A 12,347-nucleotide genomic window follows, 5' to 3' on the forward strand; every position below is an offset into this window, starting at 1 on the left:
AAGAGTGTTCTAGTGCCTGAAGAGGTGCTGGGTATGTCGGGTGCGGGACAGTGGGGGTTAGTGATTGACATTGTCGTGGAGTACATTAGCAAACTAAAAACCTTAAAGGCAGCGCTCTGTGTTTGTGTGACATCAGTATTATTTGAACAAGCTAATGATAAAGTCTGATAGCAGAGACAACAGACTTCACATCACATCTCTTCAGGTCTTTTAAATCACATTAGATCATCAACTCACAGCAATAAATAGGACACTTTGTTTTCAGTGCTTCACAATCTGTCTGCTAGGATTTATTTTTGATGTATACCATAATCTCTTTGACCTGTCAATCACCCATATTAGTTTTACCTTGCTGTCAGAGAAGAAATAATGCAATCGGATATGATTTTATCTCCCTGAAACTGAAAGGCTTTTATTTTAAATTAAATGAATTATTACACAAAACAAGTGTTGTTACTTTAGCTGCTTTCTTGCAATATAAAATGTGAGCTGACTCTGGGTCCTTCCATCCTTCCAGACCTATATGCTTCACTTGTTTTAAGGGCAGATCAGGATTAAAAGACTAATTGAGGTCAAACTTAAAAGTATCACGAATCTGAATAACAATCATTGTTTGTCTTCTAATTAATACAACCATCACCATCTGCATATGCTGCATTAATTTAACTAACAGTCTGTGGATGCTTCATGTAAGTAGCAGACCAATAGAGTGTCTGGTGTCTATGGTTAGTCTGACAGGCCCTCCAGCCCCAGCAGGCATCTTTAGGAGACATTGAGCTTGGCACATGACCAGAAACGTGTCAGTGGAGCCAGTCGGGGTCACTGTGTGATCTCAATGCCCTCTATTGTTTTTATCGGCCAAGTCTGGAGTCTTCATCAAGTGAGTCTGACGGGTGCAGAAAAGGATTTCCACGTACCCCATTGTTCACCGGTATCAGTTTCCTGTTTGTTGTCATTTGTCATGTTTGGTTTCTACTAGGGCTGTCAAAATTAATTAATTTTGTGAATTTTTTTTTAGAAAAAAAGAACTCAAATCTGTACTGACACGCCATCTGTGAAGTGGCTCTCTGTGAACAAACACCCGAAATGCACGCACATGATCCCTCACTGACTCATTGCTCTTGACTGAATATGTTTACTTTTGTAGCTTTAATGAGGATTAATCTATATTCAATTTAGAATGTATTGCAGTGAAGACTGTGAAGTGTTTGATTATTCAGTTTCTGTATATTTACCTGTTAGACCTAAATCTTAAATCACTCTTTACAAGGTTACATGGTTCAAATACAACGAAAACAACTTTTTTTGTGCATCTTGGCGGGGCAGGTAAACATCTGAACCGGCCCAACTGGGCCAGTAGAAAAAAAGCCTTGCTTTACACTGCTAAATATGACATTTTTTACAATGGGTTTATGTTTTAATTTCACTTAAATTAAAAGAAGTTATATATTTTAAAGCCTGTTAAATTTTAAAATTGATAGCTTTCAATTATACTGTAATGTTGAATGGCTATAATCAATGGCTAAAATTATCAGTACTGGTATCATTGATACTGGCCTTCATTAGTGCTTAGTAAAAAGATGCCACTATTTATAATATACAGTCTTTACGTTTTCAACATTAATTTGGAGATTCAATGTGAAAGTATTACAATATAAAAATATATGAAAAACTTTAAGGTTAGGGATTTAAACCACGATTAATTACAGAAAAATGTGAGCATTTAAATTTTTTTTTTATCGTTTCTAATCGACCAATTCCTGTCACTCATAAGTTTTTGGAAAATAAATAATGCAAGACACCAAATAAAATGCTGTTTTTTAGACTCCTGGACTAGTTGAACCTCAAAAATATGTTTTTGGGATTCATGTGTCTCAGCTACAGAATATTATTTATTAATATTTCTGTTTTATAATGAATGCCGAGAAAGTGTAACTCTACTCAAACATGAATTTGGCATCACTTTTTCTGCTAATTTTATTCAAGTACACAATTCAAATAATATTCATATTATAAAAATACATTTTTCAAATTCAAATTCAAATGTTTAATATTATAGTGGCAGATGAGCCCTTTGATTATCCCACACAGCAGATTTAGCGTGTGGGCACGGTGCTGATGTTACTGTGGTTTGACAGCTCATGTCATCGCAGTGATAAATGAAAGCTGATGTCCCATTCTCCGCCTCGTCCTCATCAGTTAGACTTTTGATGACAGACTTCTGAGACTGCCTTTATTTTTCTTTTGTGAGCAGTTGAAGCTGCTTTAGCTCCATATAGGTAAAAGAGCAAAAATGTTTGGTAAATTAAAAAAAAAACTGTGCTAACATCATTTGTTCATCATTTTTAATTAAGTCAAAAATATTATGCAGTATACAAAAGTTTTGATCCTCTAATCTGATTGGTCATGTTTTTGGAAGTATATTATGTTCAGCGTTTAAAAAAAAAATAGGAATACTTTGAAATATTATGACAATTATGACAAGTTTCTCTTTTAATATACTTTAAAATGTCATTTATTCCTGTGATTGCAAAGCTGATTTTCAGCAGTCATTATCAGTGTCACCATTCTGAAGACTTTGATACATTTTTCCAGGATTCTTTGATAAATATAATATTCAAAAGAACAGCAATTGTTTGAAATATAATATTCTTGTAATATTGTAAATGTTTTTCCTGTCACTTAATTCATTTAATACCTTTAATCCTTGCTGAATCCTTAATTAAGGAGCCCGAATTTTTAATGGTAGTGTATGTTTAAAAATTGTAGTACATTAAAACAAACAGCAATATGGTTTATTCTATGTCCTTGCCTGCTACAGTATGTGTACAATATTGAATAGTTATTAAACTGCACAGAATCGAATTTATTTGTTCTTGACAGTCATTGGCACTCTTTGATTTTTGTACTTTTTTCATCATTTCATTTCCAACTCACTGATCTATTTGGCAGCAGAAGTGAGTGCCCCATTAAGTATGACTTTAAACGTATCAGTTGCTGAACACACAATCGTAACTTCATTTTCTCTGTGAAAGGCTCATTTGTCAACGCTGCCTTTAATGGCATCAATTATTAATGGCTGATGTGAGGAAAGCCTCTCCTGTGCTTCAGTAGCTAATGGTTGACAAACTCCTCCAAGCCTAGAAGGTTCCAGCTCATCCAAAACCTCTGAGTAATCGATCTTGCTTGAAAGAAACAGCAAAGCTTACAGTACATAAGCAGTATTCAGACATGTGCTGGAGATACTGTATAGTAGCTGTTCTGTTTCTCCCTAAATCAAGTCTGTTTGGCTAATGCTCTGATCTTGCCTTGTGTTATCCTCTTTGGTTAACATTCCTGTATTCTGCTTTGGATCAAATAAGTACCCGAACACCCCATCCAATGAACCAGCAGTATACCATAGTGTGTGACTTTGTTTTGAGCATAGACTTCATCCCCTCATCCCCTCATCCCATTTATATGCTTTCTTTCTTTCCGTCTTGACAGTGTAGAACCGTTCTGCTCTTATACCCTTCATTACTGTCAGCCAAATAAAGCTGAGCTGTTATTACTCTCAGCACCCTGTCGGGTCTCTCTAGGCACAGGCCTGTACTTTACTGGGCTTTGGTAGACGGACAAGAATTAAGAGGAGCTTAATAATACAAGCCTTAATGAACACCTTGCAAGAAACTTAAAATAAAATGATCCATAAAAGACTTGTTTAGAAATTTGTAATGCTCATTATAATAGTCACTTTTTTAGATCTAACAACTATCGTACTGTAACAGCCTAGCAACCATGAGCAATGTCCTAGCAAACCCACAGAACACCTTAACAACTGATTAGAATACTCATAACTTCTCAAAATACTGAGAAACTTGGCAATGTGTGGTGACAGTTTTTGCACAGTTGTTTATTCTAGAATTCATGAACACCCTGCTGTCTAAAATATGGTTTTAGAAGGGCCACATTGGTCTGTTATTGGTACTAGCTGGTTATTGCATGTAGACCAGCATGACTAGTTTTTCCAGCTTGAAAATGTTCCAAGTATTCTGGTAACCACAAATAAAATGTTTTAAATGTTTAAATCTGTGTTGGTAGGTTGTTTTTGTTGTTTTCAGAATATGCATGTCATTTTTTGGCATCTTGCAAAATTGGTTCAAATAAACCAATAGAGTTAGAGTATTGCTTTAGTGCAGTGGATCTTAATGGGATAGTTCACCCAAAAATTAAAATTCTGTCATAATTTACTCACCCTCAAGTTTTCCAAACCTGTATATCTGCTGAACACAAAGAAATATATTTTGATATATCACCATTAGCCGCTTTCCGACCAAGTAGTTACAGGAACTTAGTTCTAGGAACTGTCCACTTCTAAACAGTTCTAAGAACTACTCTCCCCCAAACTCGGTTTTGCTGTTTGCGTTCGCACTGGCCAAGTGGCCATAGGAACTGGTAGGAGGGGTAAGGGAGTGACGCAAGCACGGTGACTTTTATTTTGACAGCGCTGAGAACGCCAGAGCAAACAATGCTCGTATTCTCTGTGTTTATTAGTTAGCGATCTGTCTAACAGTACTGTTTAATATGTTATTAGATAGAACTGTTATAGAAAGTAGACAGTATATGAAAAAAAGGTTATTAGCCTATGCCGTGTGGTTGATGTCCAGTGTTGCTAGCTGAGCAGAAATACATAATCATGTGTGGCTTGGTCCCCTCAAAGTTGCGTTGGATTTTCTCTTCAGCATAAAGGTTTAGAGACCCATCTATCACTGTTTTCCATGTTTGTATAGTTAGTTTCTGGAATAAATATAGGCTATAATCTTTGTGTTTACATTATAGCTGTTTTAAAAATGGTGGGTGCTGGTGTTCCGCGTGCGTTCGGCCAATCAGTGTACACTAACGTCACGGGTAGTTCCTATAGTGCTGGTTTAGACCCTACTCTGAAGTAGGACCTAAATTAGTTCCTCCAAATGGAGTTCCTAGAACTAAAATCATTCCTAGTTCCTGCGGTGCGAACACGCCGACATCCGGGTACTTTAGCCAATAGTTCTAGGAACTGTGAAAAGGTTCCTCCGGTCGGAAAGCGGCTATTGACTTCCACAGTAGGAACACACACACTGCCATCTTGCTAATGTAATGCTTAATGAATATACAAATAAACCTGACATCTTAATGAACAAAACATCTGAATGACACAGTTGGTGTTGGAATTTTTATTGACCACCAGGTGGCGAAGTAGAGCACTGTGTCAAAAGCTTCGAAGCACCAACGCAGTTTGTTGTAAAACCCTCTCCGCTTCAGAAGCCTCATTCGGCACATCCCTAGTCAGAATAAACACGGAATACAAGTGATCGTTGTCATGCGTTGAATCCAGCCAATCGTAGAACAGCTGTGTCGTCATCAGAGCTCGCGCAGCCGTTCTTGAGAAGCTGCGCTGGTTGAGTCAGCCATCTGTTCTCGAATCGCATCTGCTCATGCACTGCTTCAAGTGAGCCGCCGATCGGTCTGCACAGCGCTGCATGAAGTCAAACAAGCCTGTCATGTGTCCTGTGTTCTCATTGGTTCATTGTTTTATTGTGCACGGGTGTTCCTTGTTAGTCATTAGTCTCTGTGTGTATATAGCCCTCATGTCACCATTGTTTCTTGGCTTTGTTCCCTGTAACTGCTTTTTGGTGAGTTTCATGTCATGTCATGTCATGTCATGTCACGTCACGTCATGTTTTGTTTTCGCATTCATGTATTCATTTTTATGTTATAGTTCTGTCTATTTTGTATCATGTTAATAAAACTGCATTTGGGTTCACTACACTTGCCTCAGTGGACTACATTACACAAATATTTATACCCAATTAAATATTTTAGAGTTTGAAATTTTTTTTTGTGAAAAATTACATCAGTTATAAAAAAAAGTTTGTGCGTTTTTTTTTTTTTTTTTTCTGACATGCTCCTATGTGTTTTTTGATTGTATAGGTTGACAAAAATTTGTATCTTGTGCTTCCAACAATCAGTTTACAGAAACACTTTTGACTCTGTTCCAGACTGTACTTTAATTCACAGATCCAATTCCTCAGCTAAAACATTTCAGGCATGTTTAATAATCTCCCATTGTGTCTTTAGTCTGCCACTGTACTCAGGCCAGCAACTGGGCCCATATGTTCCTCTAATCTTCTGATTGATGGAAATACTGCTCAAGATCCGCCCCGCAGGCCGACCTTCCTTACAGTTCAGGACTTTGTGGTTCAGACTTTCAGTTGTGACGTTTTATGTGTGCAGTGAGGATATTTAAAGATTAAACTCCTCTTTTGCCTTTAGAGGCTGTTGAATAGTTTATTACTAGCATTGTCAATAAAGTCTAAAAGCGATCTTAGAGCAATTCTTTCTCGGCCTTTTTTGTCTTTCTCTATACAGTGTCAGACTCACAAATCATGGTAAAGAGGGGGCTGTGTTCCTCTCCATCTGTCTGTGATCTTTCACTCAATTCCATGTAGATGTGTGTTTGATGCTCCACATTGGGACCATCTGCTTATTGCTGCCCACCTCCATGTGTGGAGGAGTGGGCTGAAATCCGGACGTCATTCTTTGCCCACTGCGGCTGTGTGCATGTGGGTGTGTTTGCATGTGCTCTCAAATTGTTTCCTTTTTTGTATTCCTAGTGATGCATTTGTAACTGGGACAACAGAAAAAGTATTCTGTGAATTTTACCCAACAGAGGTTAAATAAGGCCTAGGTTCGGCTGTAGGAGGATTAAAAGTAGAAGTTTGGGCCAAATTAAAATATTATTAAGCAATTAACAGCCGGCAATTTTATTACAAAAATTCAATTCAAAAAACTTTGCGTAAACTATTTTTTACAATTTACATGAATACACAATTGCGTATTTTCCACTCAACACCATGAATCAACAACAAAAAAATGGTTCATATTGAGTCCAAAGTTGAATTTGAAGTCCAGGAATAGAATAAAATAAAACAAAGTCTCAATAGTCCTTCTGGATCCCTTGTGTTTGTATAGTACTCAAATGTCCATGTGTGTAAAGGCCTTTTTGGGTTTTCTACCCGGGTAGTGTGTATGTGCTTAGCTTTCAGTTTGGATCCGTGTTGAATCACGATGATTCTTTTGAATCGTAGATCAGGGTCTGGCTCGCCGTTCAAAGGTGGATCACTCAAACAGAATCAGCATTAAAAAAGAAAGAAAGAAAAGTAAAAGACCAGTAATCAAAAGCATTGACTGTTTTTCCCCCTCAGTAACAGGATGAATTGGCAGCCTCTTGCGTGCATGTTCAGCTGGCGGCTTAGTCTGACTTCAATATAAATTGACTCACTCAACATACCGCAGAAGTTAACCGCAGTGGTTAATCATAGTACTGCACCAAAGATACAGGAGTTTCTTTGTGACAATGATTTCTTGTTTTTAATTCATCTTAATTTTGATGAACCAGTATCTTTTAGTCTATACTGTTTTCAGTTGATGCATGAACAAAACTTCCCTGAACATTATTTGTAGTGTGCATCTGATCTAATAGCCAAAACAAGCTTTGCTATTTGTTACTTTTGATATGGAACAAAGTCTCCACCTTCAAAAAATGTCAATTTTATAATAGAATTCAAACAATAAGTGTCATTTGATGATGGTCTTTAATGTGGCGTTACAGATTGCTGTAGATGCCTCAGTTCAAGTGACACATGATCCGTTTATCTGTTTCCCTTTACTACTAGTTATAGCACAAAATAAATATGAATGAACATCAGAAAGTTCGTTGAAAGAAACTACAACTGAAATCGTTCAGTCAGTGTTTCAACCATGGTAAGAAGTCAGTAAAACAGCTTGGAAAGAATGTCATTACATTTACCTCAGGAAAGCTATTCAATGTCCGTAGCTCATTGGTCTGAAAAAAAAAAAAAAAAAAATGTGGAGAGGTGCATTTTGATAAATATATCCACTATATTATTTATTGTTTGAATAAATCTGTCATTAAAACAAGTTTTTATTACAGACATGGTTTAAATTCCCAGGTATTAACCTCCATGTAGAACAATACTGAACTAAAAACTATGGTTTCTATATGTTTACAGTAATACAAAGTAATACACACTTGAAAAATTCAAGTGTGTAGCTATCGGCATGCTGACACGAAATCTGTACCCACAGATACAGCTCCAACTCCATACAGAAGAGGAATGCCTATCATTGATAAAATTCTACAATCATGCTTTCAGCTACCAATAAGAGTGTACTGCCTTCAGTTCTGATTAACAGATTTTATCACATTTATGTCCATTTGTGCAAAAAAAAAAGTGCAAACAATCCGCAGATTCAGTCTGAGTCTAGATACTGGTATTTCAAACTCCTGGTCTGAATAGACTGAGGCGCAACATTGTGAACTACTACATGCTTTATCAGTTAATCAGATAGCTGTCGCAGTCACATGATTACTTCCATTCATTTCTCAAACAGTGTTTCTCTATTTTTCTCTTCCCCCACCCCTTCCTCTCTCTGTTCAGATTACATGTTTGCAGGATTTTTTCGGGGACGATGACGTATTCATCGCGTGCGGCCCTGAGAAACACCGTTACGCACAGGATGATTTTGTGTTGGATCACAGTGGTAAGGCTTCCACAGCCTTTATAACCGGTAGGCTCAGCTAAACCCTAACTTCATTTCAACCAAATGTTTCTCATACTAAACTCTAATTAAAGATTGTATCCCTTCACTACACATCTAGGAAGACACACACACACACACACACACACAGCCATGTTTATGTGATTTGTGAGGACATTCCATAGGCGTAATGGTTTTTATACTGTACAAACTGTATATTCTATCCCCCTACACTGCCCCTATCCCTAAACCTACCCATCACAGGAAACATTCTGCATTTTTACATAAAAAAAAACACTGCTTAGTATGTTTTTAAAGCCATTTGAAAAATGAGGACACCCAAAATGTCCTCATATATCACCTATTTTCCCGAGTGTCCTCATTTGCAGGTGTGTTATCATAAAAATGTCCTCAGTTGTCATGAAAACAAACTCACACACACACACACTCAAATGTATAAACATCACAGTGATCCAGAAAAGTTGGGACATTTTGTAAAATGCAATAAAATCAAGAATCTGTGATTTGTTCATTCTCCTCAACCTTTATTGAACTGACAAAAGTACAGAGAAAAAATGTCCAATGTTTTCGCTGGCCAAATTATTTGTATTTTGTAAATATAAACACATTTTGATTTTGATTGCCGCAACACACTCCGAAAAGTTATGATAGAGGCAAAATAAATAGATTACAGAATATCCAGTTAAACTGTTTTGAAACAGTCCACAATTAGCAGGTGAATTAGTAGAAGGTGAGGGTATCGTGTTTGGGTAAAAGGAAGATCCACCAAAGGCTACATTTTTTTCAAGCAAATCTGGGTCATGGCTTGATGAACTTTGTATGCTGATGTGTTAAAAATAGCCACATGGGCTCAGGAGTACTTTGGAAAACCGTTGTCACTTAACACAGTCTGCCGCTGTATCAGGAAATGCCACTTGAATCTCTGTTACGCAAGGAGAAAGCTATACATCTGTTCAATGCAGAGATGCTGTTGAGTTCTCTGGGCCCTAGTTCATCTCAGATGGTCCAAAAGACAGTGGAAATGTGTGCTGTGGTCAGATGAATCCACGTGAAGGCACCTTTGATGTGGAGATATATTGAGATTGTACAGAGACATTTAATGGCATCAAGATGACATCTTTCCTGGGAAGCAAGACAATGCCAGGCCTCATTCTGGACTTGCCTCTGTCCCGACTTGTTTGGAGTGTTGCATCCATCAAAATTTGATTACATTTACAAAATACAAAAGTTGGCCAGTGAAAACATTGAACACTTTTGAAACACTTTTCTTTGTACTTTTGTCAGTTAAATAAAGGTGTAAGAGAATTAACAAATCATAGATTTCCCAAATCATAGACAAAATTCCCAAAATTTTCTGGAAAATGGGGTTGTACATTAATATACAATTACATATTAAATGATTTCTGAAGGATCATGTAAAACACTGAAGACTAATGATGCTGAAATTTCAGCTTTGAATTTGAAATTGTCACAGGAATAAATTACATTTTAATTTTAATATATTTTTGATCAAATAAATGCAGCCTTGGTGTGCACAAGAGATGGTTGTGTGCTTTATTTTCCATATCTCAGCTAGTCTTTAATATTTATATTGAGAACTTATTTTTATAGGGAATAAAATGACCTTTTTTCCATCAGTGCTTAAAAAACAAATAAACAGAGCACAGAACAACTAATTGATATCAACACACAAATGTTGTATTTGTTCATATTAATAACTTGCTATCAGCACAAAAACACCATAGAATTGTCTCCTACAGAAAAAAGTGATAGGATTGCAATAGTATCATTTTCATAATGGAATCATTCATTCACATTCATTCACTGGGTTGCAAAGATGAATCCATTTTCCAGAATGAACACATGGGACCAAAGGATTACCATTGTCAGAGGAAGTGACCTTGTTATGAGAAGTTCCTCACCATTGTTCAGTGTGCAGTTTGTGTTTGTCTACTAGTGAACATGAAAGTGCAGGTGGGGAAGTGAAGATTTTCTGTGGCCATGAAGTTCTAAATAAAATCATGACTTTGCCTATAATTTTCATCCTGTTTTGCTGAAACGCCTCCATTTCCTGTAACATTTACCACACACACACACACACTGTGTGACAACTTGATTCGTAGCTGTGTGAATTTAGTTCAGCTTCTTGGCATTTTGTCCTAGTTCTTCCACACTGCCCTACTTAGACTAAGTAGGACTTTTCCAAAAATATAAAGAAACGGTAAGTTTGCGTCTGACTGTATTTACTGCTCAACCTCTTCTTTCCGCAGCAGAAGTGGAGTGTCCTTAAAACGCAAGCCCACCCCAAATCTAAATCTTCTGTAACTAAAGAACTCATTACACGTTCTCTCTCAGATTCTGCTTTACATTAAGCCCCATGAAACAGATTAGCTTGGCAGTAATGGCATTTTAATAATGTCATTCGGCTTGTTTTAACTTCATCACTCCATGATCTAGTGCTCATCCGCTAATTTATCACTGCTCTGCATCATTAGCAATAGCCGTGTAATCGACAGGACAGATCGGGCCCACTATAGCTGCTGTTAAGGATGAGTCATTCCTTACTGAAGTTCTGCATCCACTGCTCTCGTTAGAAAGATGGGCTGCTCTCATAGGCATTGGGTAGACAATTTGATTATGCCTCTGCGGAAGGCTTCACAGTCTTGGCACATGCAAATATATCTGCAGATACCACTTATTTACTAACAAACATTCCATATCAGGCCTGATACAAGCATTTTGTGTACGTTTTGGAGTTTGTACGCATGTATGTTCCTGTCTGTGTGACTGTTGTACTGCACATACTGTAAATCACCAGATTTATACACAACCGTTCAGGGGTCTATATGATAAAATGTTTTATTTTCAAATAATACTGTTATTTATTTTGTAATTCTATTCATCAAAGAATCATGAAAACAAAATATTAAGCAACGCAACAGTTTTCAATAGAATTGTGATAATGAGAAATGTGTCTTGAGCACCAAATCAGCATATTCGAATGATTCCTTAAGGATCATGTGACACTAACGACTGGAGTAATGTGTGTTGATGTCACATTACTGACATCAACAATACATTCCCTGCTAATTTGTGGTTTCTCTGTGTCCAGAATGTCAGGTGCTCAAGTCCTCTTATTCTTCTCGTTCTGCTCCTCCTGTGAGATACTCTGGTAGTAAAAGTCCAGGACCCACCCGCCGCAGCAAATCCCCTGGATCAGGTGAGGATACACTGCACCGCCACTCACACTCAGTGTTGGGGCTAACGCATTACAAGTAAAGCATCGCTATACATTTATAACAATATTATTTTATATTCAATATTACAATATCAATATTGTATTAATATTAATGTTAAATACAAATATACTTTATGTATTTAATCTCATTTTATTAACCTTCACTTCACCAATGTCTTCACTGGTGACCTTTGATTATCCAATTCAACTATACAAATTAGGAAAAATCACTTTAGTTAAACATCACATTTGCGTTTCATTATTACTGAAATAAGAGTGTTGAACTTCTCCTGAAAGGGCCTTTACATTTACCAAAAATATAACTTTTTTATTATTATTATAAAAAATAAATAAAAAAAAAACAAGCAAGCCCAGCCCAGTTGAGAAGAAGTAACGCAACGCATTACTTTTTATAAAAAATAATTAAGTAGAGCAATTAGTTACTTTTATCTATCATACTTGGTTTACCTCTTATCACAGAAGGCAGGTTTGGGAAGAATAACAGCAA

General features: G+C 36.8%; 1 protein-coding gene across 1 annotated transcript in view; it reads left to right on the forward strand.

Annotated features, from left to right (window-relative positions):
- Positions 1-7,606: 7,606 nt before the first annotated feature.
- The window catches only part of dclk2a (doublecortin-like kinase 2a), a gene marked incomplete at its 5' end in the record, with an annotated part of 31,637 nt that continues 26,896 nt past the window's right edge, over positions 7,607-12,347 (forward strand). Inside the window, 3 exons of the mRNA XM_081360691.1 lie at positions 7,607-7,654; positions 8,481-8,610; positions 11,714-11,821. Of these exons, the coding sequence (XP_081216817.1) occupies positions 7,607-7,654; positions 8,481-8,610; positions 11,714-11,821 (286 nt within the window). The remainder of the gene's footprint in view (positions 7,655-8,480; positions 8,611-11,713; positions 11,822-12,347) is intronic.

Source organism: Scardinius erythrophthalmus, assembly GCF_964197995.2.
Source record: "Scardinius erythrophthalmus genome assembly, chromosome: 3".
Taxonomy (NCBI): domain Eukaryota; kingdom Metazoa; phylum Chordata; class Actinopteri; order Cypriniformes; family Leuciscidae; genus Scardinius; species Scardinius erythrophthalmus.